The sequence below is a fragment of the Eublepharis macularius genome, chromosome 11 (genome assembly GCF_028583425.1).
Source record: "Eublepharis macularius isolate TG4126 chromosome 11, MPM_Emac_v1.0, whole genome shotgun sequence".
Classification (NCBI taxonomy): domain Eukaryota; kingdom Metazoa; phylum Chordata; class Lepidosauria; order Squamata; family Eublepharidae; genus Eublepharis; species Eublepharis macularius.
The window spans coordinates 33,216,744-33,235,460 of record NC_072800.1 but is presented as its reverse complement, the minus strand read 5'-3'; the positions used below and the strand labels follow the sequence as shown (position 1 = coordinate 33,235,460).

Here is an 18,717-nt window from a genome sequence, read left to right as displayed (position 1 = left end):
CCAAGAGGAGATTGGCTTAAAGGCCAACAGATTTGTTGTGGCATCAACTTTCGCACACTAGAGCCCGTTTTGTGAGATGCACTCAAACGTATGCCATAATAAATCTATTGTCTTTAAAGTGCCACAAGCTTCCTTTCTTGGTTTTTGTCTGTCTTTTACATTAGTTTGTTCAATTATTTGCTCTTTTAATTGGTGGTTCTAATCTAGGAAACTGCTTCTGTGAAAACTGCTCACTTCTGCAGTGAGTTCAGTTTTATGTCTTTCTAAGCTGTGCCTGTTTGCTTTGACTGTATCTTGTACTTGTGTAGACAGAGCTGCAAAGAGAGATGTGATCCATAACACGGGACAGGAGCATTGCCTCAGCATAATTGGTCCTCGCGTAACCTGACCGTATCTGGATCCCTCCCCCAGCAGTATTTCAAAGCGCTAGGCTATCTGCACTCCACAAGATATTGGATCATCCTTGTTCTTTCTACTGAACTGGCAGTTTAAAAAAATCTTTGGTTTTTGAATGCGTTTGGGTCAGGTAGATTCAGCATTAAATATCTTAGCCAGTCCAACAGACATCCTGAACTTGAAACAATGTTTGGTCATGGAAGATAAACTAAAAGTATGACAGAGGATTTCGGAACCAAAGCAGCACAGTGAACCATAACAACAACAACAACAACAACACTTATCTTGACAGTTTAGCACCTCACCCAGAATGGTAAACAAGTTAGTGTTGTTATTATTATCTTCACAATACAGTTGGGGCTGAGAGTGGCTTACCCGAGGCCACCTACTAAGCTCATGCCAGTAGTGGGATTTGAACCAGTAGAGTGCTCATTCAGTGCTGAACCACTTAACCACTGTGCTACAGCAGCTCTCAGTGGGCTGGTGGCATGTGGGGCTGACCCCATACCAAGACTACCCCAGCCCCAAGCAAGTGGCAGCCTATGCAGGGTGAGTGCAACACAATGGCCCCAGCTTTGTGAGTGGCAGGCATGAGTCTGCTCTTTTTTCCTTCCCCCTTTGTCTCGGGGCAGACTGTGGCTCTTTTCCAAATCTATTTTTGCCTCCCTGTCCTCCCTTGATAGCATATCATGAGCATTCAGAATGAATTGGCCTGCTGCCTACTTACCACAAAATTGTTTGTTTTTTAGTTGTTTTGGGGCGGGGGGAGGCTTGCTGTTCTTTCTTTCACTTTGAAACTATAGGTTGATTCTGGCAAAGAAGTCAAAGACTTGCTGTTCAATGATTTATTCGCATTTATGGAAATTGTGAAAAATTATAATAATTTATTAATAATCAAACCCCAACATTTTTCAAGATATAAATAACTTCATCAAGGGAACTGTGTGACAGTTGAAGATGCATTCCTGGGCTAAGGAAGTTGTAAGAATATGCTGTTCTCTCTGTTGTCATATCTGAAAAATATCTATCTAGAGTCTGTACAATTGACTTTGTAAGCTACCTTGACCATTGCTTTGGAGAAGTGACACTGAAATTTTCTAAGTCAACCCGTCACTCACCTATGCCATCTCTCATTGATGTTGCTTTTCAGTGGTTTGCGTCATGTAGCCGTTATGGCCAGTTGTAAGGAAATATAAGGGAATCTGGCATTAAAAACAAGGAAAAAGCTAGTATGTGTTTTTGCTGTTGGGCAGAAGGTACTTTTTGGTGAAATCCTAAGTGGACTGGGGTAACTCTGCTTAGGATTTCACTGTTAGTGTTAGATTGTGTCTCATCAAGTGAACTAACACACAAAAGCTGGGATCAAGTTTGTTAGTCTTTTTCAGTTGCCGCTCAATTCCTGTTTAATTCTGCAGCAACAAGACTAACAGGACTAACCCCTCTGGACTTGTCAGAATTAGCTATTCTGTTTTAGCCTACTTGATCTCCACAAACCCCACAACAGCGGCTGTGATCTTTGTATCGGTCCAAATAGGAGACCAGCAGGTTTGGTATACAAAGCTAAGTAGAAAATGCATACAATTGCACAAACCTCAGCCTTGTGTAGTATGCCCTCCCCTCGAGCTCTTGCTTGAGTGAATAGTGCAGAAACTGTGTCCTGGACAAGTGCTTCGCCTCCTTAGGTATTTCAGCTCTCATTTTACAGCTGATGCACCTGAATAGTAGTTTTAAAGGATAGTTACTATGTGATATTGCAACAGATTTTAGTATCTCATGGCTTGCATAAAGATCATTTCACCACAAAGGGTAAATTGCTTCCCATTTCGCTGTTTATTATGTTGATATATGATTAGCACTCCAGTTGCCAGGATATACTTTATATTTCCATTATCTTTGATTTTCCCTGTTTTCAGTTCTCAAAGGTACTTCAACTTGTAGTTATATATACTTAGTATATATGTTCGTGTGGGCCAATATATACATGTTGAATGAGATTGTTCTGGGTTCAGAATGAAGTACTCTGTTATGTGGAGGACAAGATGGTAGATAGCTCTAGTTTGCAATTAATCACACTTATTACTGCCCTACGCGTTCTTAGAAAGTAATTGAATAATTCACAGAGTGTTTTGAAGATATTAGTTGCTCTCTTCAAACTCTTTCTTGTCAGGCAGGCAGACTCTTAGGGTTAAAATTTGGCACAAATAAAATTCAGTTCTAGTTCTGAAAATTTATCCCGATGACTTGAGCTGCACACCTGGTTTAATATACTTGAAATGCATTGCAACTGAGACTTAGCAAATGTAGCAGAATTAAGATCAAGCTGTGTCCTATACATTGCAGAAATGAAATATTTGTGTTACTGTGTAATAAAACTAGTTCTCTTTCTAGATTTCCATCAATTTTTTTTCTGCTGTAGATATATACAAGTGGGACTTGTGATTTCTTTTTCAGTGGAACAATTCCTTATAGCTTGCCAAATTAATAACCATTTTTCCTGTGCAGTCTGCACGGTGAAAATGCTAATGTGGAGAGAGAGATGAAGCTTGACTTTGAATTTCAAAGATTCCCACCTAGGTTTTTCCTTAGGCAATTTCACTTATTAATATTTCAGCTCAAGCACTTCAGAAATATACGTCTTTTGTTTAAACTAGTCACCGTGCAATAACATATATGTTCTGTCTATTGTCACGAGATTATTTGCTGAGAATGGATTTGTCACAAGATTATTTGCTGAGAATGGATTTTATTTACAAATGTTATCTTGGGACCAGTCAAAGTAATAAAGATAACTTTGTCATCACAAATACGAAAAGGTAATGTTGGTCAAGAGCAAGGAAAATCCTTTAGCATCTTTCTATACTTAGAGTCTTTAAAGATAATTATGTTTCTGTAATTTGCACGGTACTTTTAATTTTCCCCAATGACAATTAATTCAATTTTGTTAGCGTAAGCAGTGTCTTCCTCCAATTTTTACATAGTTTGATTTGCTGCCTTGATATTTTTGGAGGAGCTGTTTCCAAGATGTCTGGGGATAATTACTCCTAAGAGTACACACATCTTGAAGGTACAGAATTCCAGTCTTGTTCATATTTGTCTGAACACTTAGATTCACTGTCTCCTTTTTGGTCTAGTACCATAAGACAAAACAAAGCCCAGACTTGAATACTGATATTTGAGCCTTTCTGCAATGGTATTCTGAGAATTTTTTTTGTTCTGTCCAATTGACTGAAATAGTTTAAAACTGCTTATAACACCCAGCCACTGGCAATGGTCTTCAAAATCCTGTTTACTATAATAATACCATGTAAGGTGTCACACTGAAATGCGTAATTTCACAGTGAACCCGTCCTTCGTTCTGTTTGCAGATTCCATTCTGCTGCCAACTTCTGAACCGGTTGTATTTCACAACTGAGTTTAAATTGCAACGAGAAAAACTGTATGAACCTGATTGCTGGTAGCTTGAGTCATAGAGTGCAGGAAACTCAGTCCTAAATCCTGAATATTGATACATATGTGATCAACGGTGATGCAATGCAGCTGTGATATACCTAGCTGGTAACCTGTACTCTGTCAATAGAGAAAAGAAATTAGTAAAAAAGATCCAACTGCACTATGTTGTAAACATAGGGTCCAGTTAGGGAGATGGGTAGGATATAAATATCTAAATAAAATGGTCACTTCAGCTTTGGCACCCAGATACCTCTACAGCTTGTTTGTTAAAGAAAATCCCGCAGGAAGACCACGGTCTCTCCCAGGCAACAGTTCAAGTTCCAGTTCCAGTTCAAGAATGCCCCAAGGAGCACTGATGCTTGCCCAGCAGCAAGAGAACATAGAATAGGCACAGAAGGAATTCCTGTCATCCTCTTACCATACACGCCAGAAAAGCACTCAGGCAAGGGACAGGGCGGGGGGCATTCAGGTCCCACCAAGGGGGAATCTGGGAATAAGGCAACGCTCAAATTTTGATCAGCAACAAGCTGATTGGCAGAAAAGCTGGAAGAGGAGGAGGAGGAGGCAGGACTTGAAGCTATAACTCACTGCAGGTTATTGTTCTAACCGTACGCCCAGTTCAGTACACAGGGAGCCCAGATGTTGAAACCAGTCATATGTACACACACATATATGGAAGCCCATTAGCTCAGGTGTCAAAACCAGCCGTGTGTGTGTGTGTTCTTGCATGCGTGTGTGTATAGAGAGAGAAAGTGCATTGTGGAAAAGTACAGAATTAATATGCATGAAACCCTGGTACAAGTTGTGCATAGGGCAGCCCTGGAATAAGTCCCAAGTGCAGCTGAGATTTTTCACACCCAGTCACTGAGGATGGACCCTTCACGTTGATTGGCTGACTCAGACTCCAGTTACTTTGTTTAGCATCTTTCCATGCATCCACCCTTTTATTGCATTCAGGAGGTTCATTTCTGCTGCCTGCTACTATTCATCCCAGCAACCCTTGCTTTCCATCTGTCTTCCCTGTCATGCAGGCTGCATGAGTAATCATACACCAGCAGTAATGGGTAGATTGTGAACCCTGACAAGTCTGCTCAGCCTGCCTGCTGAGGTTGGGGGAGGGGGTGTCCCACTCTCCTGGATTTCAGCAAACTGTGCAAAACTGAATTGTTCAGGAGGGCTTTTTTACACAGGTAAGAGAGCTGTACAGTAAGGGGAAAGTTTAGAGAGATGCTTTGGTTAAGGGACAGAGGGTGCGACCTATACTATACTACTGGAGAGCTTCTGAGTCATATAATACACTGTCTAATTGCTTGTGCTTTGTTTCAGTTCTGTGTTTGGATTTCTGTTTGTGTTTAAATTTCTGCAATCCATACCCTATTGCGCTGTTACTGAATGTATGAGCCATTGATTGTGTTGATTTGTACTGGGTAATCCGCCTCGAGTCTTAGTGACAAAGGTGGACTATAAAGAATGTAAGCAGAAATAAATAAGTCTTTCTCCCTTGCTAGAGCATAATTGGGCAAACATTGAAGTACCCTCTCGGCCCCACCGCACCCTCAGTACAAATCTCATTCTGAAGACAGCTGAGGTTGGTAAGAAGCAGATAGACAAATCTCTATATACAGGAGAAGAGACCACTAAAGGCAGAGAGAGAAAGAGAGTGTGTTTTATGCAGATAGCTGTGTTGATCTGCAATGGAAGAGCAAGATCCAGGTCCAGTAGCACCTTAAAAGACCAGCTAGATTTCCAGCATATGAGCTTTCTAGAGCCAAAGCGCCCTTTGTCAGAGGGAGAGAGCGCAATGGTGTATTGGAAAGAAAAATCATTTTATTCAGTTGTAGTTGGCCCTACATGTTATGCATATGCTTTTTCAGGGGTGTCTATAAGAATGTGATTAAAAAACAAGAACAATAATTTTCTATTAAAAAGCAGAATTAAGGAACTTAGTAAAAAGTCAGTAATCACTGAGCAGGTAAAAGTATATCCAGAACCAAAAATCCCTGGACACATTTTGGATATTATACATCAAACAGGCTATGTATAGGAGAAAACATGAATCTTAAAACAAAAAAAAATTATATTCACTCTAAAACTTACAAGTTACAAAAAACAGCCCCATTAAGAGAGATGCAGCTGTGAAATGATCAACACATTTATTGAAAAACATCAGGAAGGGAGTTCTGAATATGTTACATAGATGGGTTGCCCTCTGTCTTGGAGCAGCAAGGCTTTTGTGCCTTTGAAAGCTGCAGGGACAGATCTCAAGTTAAGCTGTCTGTATCAAAGAATCTCAAGTTAAGCTGTCTGTATCAATGTGTGCCAACAGTAAGTACAGCTGTGCTGGGCAAACAACATCCCATTAAGCAGCTTCCAGTGGTGTGGGAGTGAGTCTAGAACCAGAGAGTTAGGAACCACCCAGCAGAACAGCAAGATATCCATGTATTTTATGTTTCAGCAGGTAAGTGGTTCTGAGCTGTGAATGAAGTCTCTCGTTACCTTTGCCCCGTTGGAGGACTGCCTGTTAAGGGCTAAAAAGAGACACAGCAGTACTAACAAAGAGCACATGGTTCAAGCACTCTGCTGTTGATTTGAGAGTGGCTTCCCCAGTTCCTCTATCTCTGCCCCTCCCCCAGGAGTCCCCACACTGTAGAGACGAGCTATGGGGGCACATAGTGCAGCCACTTAGTCAGTGCTCACCCATCCCTTAGACAGAACTGCACTGAGATTGTCTGCTGTATTTGGGGGCTGTTCTGTGAGGCTGCTCGGGAGAGAGGGTTGTTGGGCCAAATACACAAGAGAGATGTTGCCTGAGTGATGGTATGGGGGGAGGTTTGCAGCAGTCCAAGTTTTATGCAGAGAACATAAATGACTCCCATGCTTAGCTGTGTGTAGTGCATCGTCCTTGCGTTCCTAGCTGGAGGAAGGGAGGATCACGGCTGGTGTCTCTGTCCTAGGGGGATACCTATAAATGGTTCTGAGCAGGATGAGAAAAAAATGCTGGAATGGTGTTGTTTCTTTTCTATGATGCTGATTGTTTTCATAGAATCTTCATGACTGCAGATCCCCATATCTGTGTTCTAAGTGTGCACAACATGAGGGTAATGAAGTATAGCCTTGTTGCCTTCTCAACTGAGATTTGGGTCTCCTGGTTGCTATTTTATATAGTGCTTTGGAGAACTATTATTGGCAAAGTCAAAAGCAGTTACACTAGTTAAGATGGCTTCTGTTTTAAAAGTGTGAGTTTTTGCCCAAAGAAGATAATGAAAAGGCACATAAATCTTGTCAAAACTAATGCAAGTTGACAAAGAGGAAAGGAGCAAATTACTATACACATGTTACTTTTTACATATTTAAGAAGTAGCAAGCCAGCCAGGAGAGCAACAGGGATAGGCAGGTAACAAAGCACTGCCAAAGGAGGCTAAAGGAAGTTGCAGAGAAGTTAAATTGTCTTCATTGGTCTTCACTGTGGAAGATACTAGACAGATACCCAAACCTGATCTCTTTTTCTTCTTGAAAAGAGAGAGCATCTAAAATTCGATAGAGGTGATTAAATAAATGTGAACCTTTTGGTTTAGGTATTAAATTAGGTATTAGGCATTAGAAAAACTTGATACTGTTTATGCCTCTGGATACTTCCTGCTTAGTTGTATGGGGCAGGCTTTTCATACCCGGCTTGTGTGATTCCCAGATCTGTCTGTCGGAAACAGGATTCTGGGCTGTGTGGACCTTCTGTGCTGATCCAGCAGGGCTGCTGTTAAGAACAAAAGTCATAACAGGTTTGAACTATATTGTTGTTTGCTCCTTCTGCAGTGTTTATGAAGGCATCCACCCTACTTTGTAGTGTTTTATGGGCGCATGCAGAGCTTCTGCTCTGCCTCTCAAGTGATGGAATTGTTAGTTGCATCAATGACTAACGAGCTGTTGAACTTGTTGCACTGACCTGTTTCTTGACTCTTGTTTCTCTTGGCTGAATTCAGACCACGATGATCCATCCCAGTCTACCTGTTATGTCCAAGAATCATATGATCCAAAGTGTACATGTCATGCTAAAGTATCCTGGTTTTGGCTGTTCCGTGTCATTTTTATTTATTTAGAAAAGGTATATGCGGCTTCTCCAAAGAACCTGCTCTTATGGCAAAAAGTACATCCTGGATTTTACACTGCTGTCTAGCCACATTTTGACCAAGTGATTTTTGCACATATTGAAAAATATGCAGCAATGTAGCTGTGAGCCACATCTGGTCATTGCTTCTTATGGGTGGGTGGGTGTGTTCAGTGCATACTTTAAATGTTGGCTGTTGTAGAGCTAGGGAAACCTTTAATATGAAATAGTTCTTAATTCTGTGAAGTACAAGCAAAATAGGTTTTTTTTAACAGAAAATAAAAGAAAATATATCCATTAAAGGGTTAGTGGGTAGCATTATCATCAGAATCCTAATACCTTATTGATCTTGGAATTAGTGAATTGCACCGATTAGTCTTAAATATGAAAACCATTTTTTTGACTTGCACAAGTTTTCCTCACCTGAATTTTCATACCAAAAATATGAAATATTCCATAGACACGCAAGCTGATGCTTATCTGAGTCTACTAAAAAATGCAGCTAAGAAACAGCAATTTGGAGCAGACAGTGTGTTAATTAGGCTATAAATAACTAGGCCATTTGGAGAAGATTCAAATTACAAAGCAATGAATGAAAAATAGTGGTGGCTTTGGGAATATTAAAACCAAAGAGCAAGACATTTCTAATATCCAGAATGGATCCAGTTGCATGAGTGGTGTTCCTTTCACTGAAACAAATGAGTGTGTGCACACACATGTGACCTGGACCTCCCATTGCTGAAGGGGCAAATGTACCTTCATCAAACAGCAAACTAATTAGAAACCAGGATTTTATTAAGTACACTTTAGGACTAAGCCATCAACCCATACATTTCCAAGTTCAGAAAGCGTGTAAGCAAAGAGAGCAGCATAAACATCTGCAGCAAAAATCTGAACAGCATGCAACAGTGTGGGTTTCAGGATATCATCACCCACCTCACACTTTGCTTTTGCACCAGATGGTGCACTCTATGAGAGCAGTGTTAGCCAAGTTAAAAGGAATGTGCAAGGTGTTGATTCAGAACTGGCTACAAATGCACCTCTCCCACTGGGAAGGAGGTTATAGTCCCACAGCCCTGTTCTGATGGGAGAGGCATCCGCTAAGCAGCGACTTGACAAAGTTTTCAGCTTGACAATCTAGTCCCTCTCAGATCAAGTTGCTAGAGTTGGCGATGACTTCATGTTCAGATCCAAAACTACCCGTTGGTTTTGGCTGAGGGGAAAGTTAGGCATCCCTGGTCTGATGTATAAGCTGTTTAAATGCTTTTCCAGTGATCCCCCACAGTCTTTTATACACATACACTTATGCATACATAAATAGGCCAGCTTTAAACTGTTGACAGGTCTCTGCAATCAACAAAGCGGAGGTGCTTTGTGATTTGGTGCAGCCTGTTAAGGATTCAGAATCATCCAGTAAAGTAAGGTGAACCTCTGGCAAAAGAATTTACTGATGCTGTTAAAATGTATTGAGCAATTCAACAAGTGTCTTAATCAGGCACACTTTTTGTAAGTTCTGTATCCAGTATGTATCTCCAGCATGAATCAACAACTCTTGATAAAGGAGTTTGCTTGTTGCCTCTGATAACGACTATTGTTCAAACATGCTGGACAATTTATTTATCTACAGGACCGTCCCTCCCCATATATTCCCTGGAGGACACTCCAATCAGGAGATAAACAGCTGTTGGTGGCCCCTGGCCACAAGGAGGCCCGCTTAGCCTCGACCAGAGCCAGGGCCTTTTCGGTCCTGGCTCCCACCTGGTGGAATGCTACGTCTACTGAGACCAGCGCCTGGCAAGACCTACTATCTTTTCACTGGGCCTGTAAGACAGAGCTGTTCCACCAGGCACATGGCTTGAACTTCTAAAAGGCTTTTGACAAAGTACTTCCCTTACCAAGGACTCCTGAGTAAGCTTAGCAGACAGGGTGTATAAAAATTTGGGGGGTTCATTTTTTGAATAGTGATTCTATTTCTTGTGAATAGTGCTGGTAGTGAGTTAGATCTAATGGTATCTGTTTGCCCGCATAAGGAAGGGCATTCTGAATCCCCTCCATAGTTGTTAACAGTTCATGTAGATATTATCAGTGGCTTAGTGCTTGGTAGTTGTCAGGTTGAAAGGGTCTGCAATGATTCCAGTTTTAAAAGTGAATTGTTATTTCAGTCATCTTTTGGCTACTTTCAATTACTGTAAATATTTGTCCTCCATAACTGCTTAGTGTTGAAATATCCCTGAAAAGTTTACTGCTTCTACCCAGAGGCTAGTTTTCAACAGAGACTGTGTTCCAAAGATCAAAGTACTAGCAGTAGCTCTCCTGCCAAGGTTTATATTTCTCTCCAGTAAGAAGAGGAAAGAAAAGGCTTTGCTCTTTGTGAATGCATAATTTGATTAGAGACTTCTCTGTTTTGCAGGCTCGAAGTGCTCAGCCCCAGTATCTTAGATCTGTCATCCTCCAAGCTCTGCAGTTGGTAAATAACCAGTCCAGTACTTCAGTTTTATAGAAGGAAAACAAACTGGGCTGTAGTGCTTTTTTTCCCCCCAAGCCACAAAGTGATCCCATATTAAAGATCATTGCAGGTGGGCTCCCCGAAGCTACTCCTGTATGTGAAAACATACTTTGGGGGAGGTGAATGCAGAGTTAGGCTGTGGGAAGACACTGATATTGAATGGCTGAAGTCAAGATTATTTTTGATGGCTAGAATAATGGGGAGAAGCTTTGCTTTGCACACATTGCTTTTGCCTCACTGTACCTTGGCTGTGCAAAGGCTTCTCTGATTGTTCCTCTGGCTGAGAGGCAAAGCCAAAAGCTCGACACGTGTGGATGCAGAGCCTGTTCCAGGAGGAATGACATTTCAAATAGAATAGTACAGACTCCTGAGCCCTGAGACATATTGGCTCCGATGGTAGAAGCTGAGGAAAAGGAGCTGCTGGTAGGACCCTGTGAGGCTCAGGTAGAGTAGTTGGGTGACGAATGAGAAGGAAGTTTCAGTCTTGCTGGCTGCAGGTAGGGCTCTTTCTTTTCCACATGCAGGGACAGGCAAAGCTGAAATAGTGCAGAGCTATCTTTTGATCTTGGCTTCTGCTCCATACTGGGTGCCTGGTAGTAGGGGTAGGCTTATCCTCTGCATCCCACAATGTAAGTTGAACCCATTCACTCATCAGGGATAAAATCTTCACAAAGGACTATATGGAATGGTGGTTTTTACATTCAGTAGGCTTAATCGGGAGGTGGGGGTGGGGAATAAAGACTGAATTTCTGAGTAATTCTTCCATATGCTTCGATACTAGTTTTATGTGAAATAGTGAGCATGTATGTATCATTTTTCATTAGGGAGTTTTAAAACATTTGTTTGGTCTTAGAATGGCTTCCGACAGCCAGTGGAGGAGGGTAGTTTTATACTGTTCACCCTGCCCTGAGAACCAGATTCTAGATTTTTGTCCATACTCTTAAAATGGCACACAGTAAAGGGAATCAAACGTAACATTGAGGTGTGTGGCTTGTGGGGGGGCAGTGTATTTGATGACAAAGTTTTGGTGTTGATGTTACTGGATTAGAGGTTAAGAACCACTTGAATAAATTGTGTGTGAAAAATATTTTAGGTTACATTTGTGTTCTAGACTGTGGCTGAGCCATTTGATAAGCATCTTAATAGCCTTTAATTATATGTTTTTATTTTTCCGCTTATCAGTCTCCAAAATGGCTAGAGAATTACAATTCATTCTCAGGTGTGTGCTGGTCGAGTAAGAAGAACTCGTGGCATTCCTAGACAAACTCATTTAGTTAACAATATTCTTTTAATTCCCTGATATAGCTATGAAATATTGAGATTTTAAATCATTCCTGGTGTTCAAATTCAAAATTGATCATGTTGGCTCAATTCACACATGTTTATAGCTAATAATAATAACTACACTTATATACTACTCTTCTAGAAAGATTAGTGCCCCACTCAGAGCAGTGAACAAAGTCAGTGTTACTATTATCCTCGCAATACAGCTGGGGAGCTGGGGCTGAGAGGAGTGGCTTAACCAAGGCCACCTACTGTGCTGAAGGCAGTAGTAGGATTTGAACCAACGGAATGCTGATTTGCTACCCAACCACTTAACTATCCCCTGCCCCTTGCATGCTTGGATTTCCTTCCTCTTTCTTTTCAAATAGTAGTGGTTCACATGCAAGCAGAGCAAACTATAGTTTTTTGCCTGCAAACCAGAAATGCAATGTGTGATCAAACTATAGTTTGTAATTCTGATTTCCTGGTGGGCTGTAATTTGAACAAACCATAATTGTTTTTAATGTGTAGTGGTAAACTGGTTTCTGAGGGATGAGAAAGGAGTGAGAAAATATCAGCACGTGAGAGGAGGGAGCACACAGTCAAGAGATTGTTAGCAATCCTCCAAACCATGGATTAAAGTATCCATAAGGTTATATCCATACAAATTCAATTTGATAGTAGATGTATGGTTTTTATAACATACATTCTTTTCTTGTTTTCTGACCCCCTCCCCCCCTTTTTTTTACCTCCCTTTTTCTGCAGTCTGGAATTCTCCCCCACGAGATGCATGTTGAGAGGGAAGCTCCTCAATTAAGTTTGTAAAGCGGTGGATCATTTTTTATTTTCCTTCTTTTTCAGATCCAAGAATGGACATTATAGCCTATGATGATTTCTCCGGTCCACCGCTTCAGAGATATTGAGAGAAAACCAGAATACCTCCAGCCGGATAAGTGCATTCCACCTCCTACCCGCAGTTCCTCAGGAACAATGTGGTTTATTCGAGATGGCTGTGGTATCGCCTGTGCAGTCGTCACTTGGTTTCTGGTCTTCTACGCAGACTTTGTAGTCCTCCTTGTTATGCTGATTCCGTCAAGAGACTATATTTACAGTGCGATCAATGGAGTAGTTTTCAACACATTGGCATTCCTGGCTCTGGCTTCCCATATGCGAGCTATGCTAACAGATCCGGTCAGTGCATCATTTCTCTTTATTTGTTTTGTTGTTTGTTTAATTGTTTTTAATTGTGTGTGTGTGTGTGTGTGTGTGTGTGTGTGTGTGTGTGTGTGTGTGTGTGTGTGTGTGAGAGAGAGAGAGAGAGAGAGATTACTATTTTGGATTGATCTCTGCCTTTAGGGCTCTTTAACAGTGCACTCCATAGCAGAGTTATTCCAGTCTAAGCCCATTGAAATCAATGGGCTTAGTCTGGAGTAACTCTGCTATGGATTGCAGCATAAATCTAGGTGGAAAGGCAGCAAATAAATTGTTCTTTTAGGGTAATTTAGCATCAAATAAGATATTGTAGGGATGCCAAGTTTGGCCAAATGGCAGTGTTTCCAGTAACATACCTTCCTTGAGTGACATTTTTTTTAAAGCACAGCTGCTTTTTCTTTTCTTTTTTACCACATATTGCAGTACATTAATATGTTAAGGAGTTATGATTGGCATAAGAGAACACGAGGGATTAATCTCTTTTATGTATGCCAGCCAATATCTAAGTGGAAATTGCTCTGTAGGGCTGTCCAACATATAACAGTTGCTACTGGACATTTTGTATGTTAGCTGTTTGTGATGGTTAAGAATTAGCTGTTTGTTCTTGGGATGGCATTACAGACTTGAGCATGTTTGGATTTCTGCTTGGCCAGTGTTGCACAGTGCCCTGAAAAGAGTGAACAACCGTTGTGTTCTGATTATTAGTAATGTGTTGTCAAATGGAGCTGCAAACCTGATTCTGTGGGGATCCTGGGTTTTTATTTTTATAAGAAAAGAGGGACAGTGTAGGTGAAGAGTGTTCCCCCCCCCCCGCCATCAGCAATACATACACAATGAATGACATGTCATGGCCTGGAAAACGGAAAAGCTGGAAAAACCAGTCTCGCGTGCTTTTCTCTGCAGACAAGTATCACTACAACTTAATTGGATTATGAATAAAAATGTTTGCTTTAAAAATGCTTACTTTTCACGTTAGGACTAGTTATTAGTTATTAGTGCAAAAATGTTAACCATGTGTGTGTTAACTATAAAACAAAGTGGATATGGTTTTAAAATTTTGCTAAATAAGTAGATTTTCTTCCTGTTAGTGTTGACTTTGAATTCTTTGTTTAAAGGATCTGAGTTTCCCCCCCTTGAACAGTGTTATTTTGGGGCTTAAATATTTAAATAGTAGTAGAGAAGAAAAAGGGAGAAATGTTATCTGGTCAAGTTGATGGGAATTTTCCATTTCGTTAAGCACACTGTGCCTTCGTTGCTTAGTTCTTTGGGGTCAGCGATGACAAAATATGTAAAAATTTCCTCCATAACCTGGACCACTTCATGCTGCATGCATTCACTACTACCGTAAAGGGGTCAGTTGTTCCAAAGGGTTTTCCAATCTTGTGTTTTGTGTGAGTGAAGGTTTCATTCAAAGGATCCCGGGGTCAGTTAGGCCCCAGTTAAAATTGTTCTCAAGACAGTTCTAAGAATCCTTTTCTGGGAGTAAACCCCACTTAGGATTATTATCTCAGTGCACCCATAGTTATAGGTGCTGCTTACTGGAGGCAATGTACATCTGCTACACTCATAAAAATTGCCGTTAGCTATGGATGTTCTGGATCAGATGTTTCTTTCTCTGCAGGTAGATGGAGTTGTTTAATGTGGAGGAATTGGAAGTACTTGCATTCGCCTTAGTTGGCGTTTAAAAATGCCACTACATGATGCAGCGGCAGTTTATATTAAGCAGATTCTTGTTTTCCTTTTGGCAGTTTCAGCCACACCATTCCCATGCTTTTTTCCCCTTCATATTTTGCAATGCTATTAAAATTGCATAACTGCACAAAAAAGTCTTCCATGTCATTTTCAAGGAGTGCTAAATGAGCATAGAAATTGGGCTTCAGACTGTAGATACTATGACCTTCTTCTACTAAGTCTTCCTTCAAGAGGGGAAAACTTCCACTAGTGAAAAATAAAACCCTTTGTTGAAGGAAGTTTTTTCTGATAGAAGAAGACTTGAGGGAAGAAAGTCATAGGATCCAAAGACAGGTTCACTTTTACTTTCTAAGAAAGTAAAAATCAGACAAAATCCCCATCTAATCCAGCATACTGTTTCCTCCAAAGCACCTTGGAAGCCCATTTCTAGGCTGTGAAGACCCTTACAGCTAACCCCGGCAACAAAGATTCAGTGATATTCTGAACCTGGAACTTTCTGTTTGCCTTTGTGTCTAAATGCTGCAGTTAGGCCCCCTCGTCCGTGAATTTGTTTAGCCTTCTTTTAAAGCCCCCAAGCCTATGGTTCTTGCATCTTGTGGCAATGAATTCCACAAGTTAATTACATGTTGTGTGAAGAAGTACTTTACTTTCTTTTATCTGTTCTCTCTCTGCCACCCATCAACTTTTTGGGTTGATTTCGAGTTCTAGTGTTACAGAAGTTGGAGAGAGTGCTCTCTTTCCACTGTCATTCATAGTCATAATTTTATAAACCTGAGAAACTCTGAGTGACAGGAAAAGCAGAATACAACAAAAACTATCACCCAGAGTGGTGTCGTAGTTAGAGGATCTGGAGACCCAAGTTTGAACCCCCAGTCTGCCATGGAAGCTTGCTGGGTAACTTGGGGCCAATCGCACACACTCAGCCTTACACGTACCTCATGAGGTTGTTTTGAGGATAAAATGGAGAAGGAAAGAATATTGTAAGCCACTTTGGATTCCTGTTGGGGAGAAAAGTGGAGTTCAAATGAAGTAAATAAATAAATTTAATCACATGAACAAGAGGATACAAACATTATAAAAAGAATAAAATCTCAGAAACTTACCCAAATGTTTTCTTTAAAAGTCTACTCTGCATCTTTTCTTAAACAACAGAGATCTCACGGCCCTTATTTCACTGGGTCGTCTGTTGAGTGGACTTAAATCTATCACAGAAAAAAAGCCCTTGTGTAGTATGCCTCCTTCCCCTCCCAGTTGTCTTTCCCCTTGAAAGAAAAAGCACTGGACACATTTGCATGTAGGGAAAATGCTCCAGCCCACCACCATTTTGGTGGCTTTTGTTCTGTGACTCTTCCTCCTGTGAAAAGATGGGGCAACCAGAGCTGTGCACAGTATTGCAAGTGCAGCTGCATCATAGGGCCAAACTACAAGAGACGAATGACACAGGTTGGACACTTGTCAGCTTCCCTCAAGTTTTGATGGGAAATGTAGGCAGCTTGGCAGAATGTTGGACAAGTGACAGTTGAAAAGTCCATTGGACAGCAGTCAGAGAGCCAAGCTGCAAGACGAGAACACCTACAATTCCCATCAAAACTTGAGGGAAGCTGACAAGTGTCCAACTTGTGTCATTTGTCACTTGTAGCTTGGCCCATAGATTGTAAAAAGATGGTGTTATCATACTGGCCTTTTCATTTTCAGCCCCTTTCCTAAAATTGCTTAGTATGGAGCTTTAACTTCTTTGGCCTCAATGGAGCAAACTTTTTCCTCAAGAAGTCACTGCATTGAGCGCAGAACCACAACTCCTTGCTGACTTTTCAACTTCATAACTTTGTACGGCTGTTTTATTTAGGTAGCCATGTTTTTTCCCCCTGAGGCTGTAGAGCTGGTGTTTTGAGCTTGCTGTCATTTGATTAAATGAGACATGCCCTGGCTTTTTCACTGTATGGCTGGACTTGCACTGGTGCTTAACTTTCTTGGTTCCCTCAGTTTCAGTTGTACAAGCAGACAGGAATTCCAGTTTTTCACAATCTCTGCCTAAGTTCTGTGAATGGCACCAAACAAGCAAAGAGGTATACAGTGGGTTCATTGATTATCCAATAAGTAAAAGTTGTTCTCACAGATTTCAACCATCTTTCTTTATCTAAATACCAGATGTATATCTACAAATACCAGTAAAGATTGTTTCTATACTATTGATGCCTCATGGGTGAAGCACTGTCTTGGGAAGGCGATTTTGCAATCTCGTAGATAGGGTTACAGATTTTTTTTCCCTGAGATAATTTAATTGCAAAGTAGCTCCCCTTAACTATGAACCATATTCTGTTAAAAAAGGCAGTTAATAAAATGCAAAGACATTGTGGGTTTTTTTAAGAAACTATTTTTTAATGTAAAACGTTTTGATATTGTGTTATATGTAAGGCTTCCCCCATTAACTGTTGGAAGGTCATGTTGCGCAATTACAGAACTTCTTAAGTTCATTGAGGCACAAGGTTAAAGGGCAGGGAAAGCCTCCAGAGAAGGAAGTGGTTCAGCCTCCCTACACATTTGAGCAATTAATGTACTGCTGTTATAACTGAGAAGCTCCAACTTTCTAATGTTTACCTCAAGTCTATGCCCGTATAGTTTAACCCATACTATTTAGTCCTGTTCATGGAGGAGGAACAAGATGGTGGTCTTTGAGGAAGGAAGAAGAGGAGCGATTTGGAAATACATTCCCCTCAAAACTTCTCCCTTCAGGATTCTCTAAACTCTCAGAGACATGATCAGGCTGATCCCACCCCCACCTTTAATTCAATGGCCCTCAATATTCTGCCCCTTTTGCATCATTTTCAGACCACATAAAGACTGTTTTGAGGTTTTCCCCCTTTCACGTTAATAAAGTTCTTTTAATTGGCAAGTCCCTACTCCCCAAGCCTGTAGAGACCCTGACATTGTATGTGGCTGGCTTCCTCTCATCATGTGTGAGGGGACCAGGCAGTTTGTATTAGATCTGGTGGTGATGTACATTTGTTGCATTGTCATGTTTTCTTCTTCATGGAGATGGTTTGCTGTTGTGCTGCATGTGATAAGAAATCTCTTAAAGGTTCCCAGCTCTTTCACAACAGTTCTTAATTGAGGTCATGGCTCAGTGGTGGAGCCTCTCCTTGGCAGATAGAAGGCCCCAGTTTCAGTCCCCAGCATCTCCAGTTTTAAAAAGATGGCAGGCAGTAGATGATGAGACCCTGGAAAGCTGCCACGAGCCATAGTAGACAGTATACATGCTGAGTAGACCAGGGGTCTGACTCAGTATGTGCATTCAATTTACAAAAGTCTAATGCTGTGTAGAAGAGACTTAGAGCCAAGCTACAAGTGACGCCTGACACAGGTTGGACACTTGTCAGCTTACCTCAAGTTTTGATGGGAAATATAGGCATCCTGGTCTTACAGCTTGGCTCTCCATTTAATTAAAGTTTACAGAACCCCCTTCCCATGCACACACACAGCGGAGGGGAAGGGGGGGGGCGCCTGGCAAGAGCCCAACGCCTGCACTCCCCTCCCGACAGCATGTTCTCCCTCCCATAGACTGCCGCTCTGTAAACTTCTGTAAGCTGCAAGACCAGGATTCCTACATTCCCCATCAAAACTTGAGGGAAGCTGACAAGTGTCCAACCTGTGTAAGGAATCACTTGTAGCTTGGCTCTGAGGCTGTGCTGATCCCCTGAATACAGAGATTCTCTAATGCTGAACGTTCTCATTCAAAGTGAGTGTTCTGAAATGCCTTCTGTTTTATTTTCCAGGGTGCAGTGCCCAAAGGTAATGCTACAAAAGAGTTTATAGAGAGTTTACAGCTAAAGCCAGGCCAAGTGGTATACAAGTGTCCAAAATGCTGTAGCATCAAACCCGACAGAGCACATCATTGCAGGTACAGAATGATCCCCTCTTGTTATCTATCATGTTGATGACATCGGAGTTGCTTTCTTTTCTCTGTGCACTGAGGGCTAATTGTGGGTATTGTGATGACCCAGTCTGTGGTGGTTTATTTTTATTATGAGACTTTCCCCCTGCTTTCCTTTGCCCTTCAGATGAATGTCAGCTGGGATTTTCCAAGGCACTTCAAGCC

The 18,717-nt window shown here is 41.2% G+C and overlaps 1 protein-coding gene across 4 annotated transcripts in view; it reads left to right on the top strand.

The window, feature by feature from the left end:
- Positions 1 to 18,717, top strand: part of ZDHHC3 (zinc finger DHHC-type palmitoyltransferase 3) — a 43,331-nt gene that overhangs the window by 3,188 nt on the left and 21,426 nt on the right. For all 4 annotated transcript variants that reach the window (XM_054991184.1, XM_054991182.1, XM_054991183.1 and 1 more), the window contains exons 2-3: positions 12,579 to 12,908; positions 18,395 to 18,519. In XM_054991184.1, the coding sequence (XP_054847159.1) occupies positions 12,603 to 12,908; positions 18,395 to 18,519 (431 nt within the window). In that variant the 5' untranslated portion in view covers positions 12,579 to 12,602. The remainder of the gene's footprint in view (positions 1 to 12,578; positions 12,909 to 18,394; positions 18,520 to 18,717) is intronic.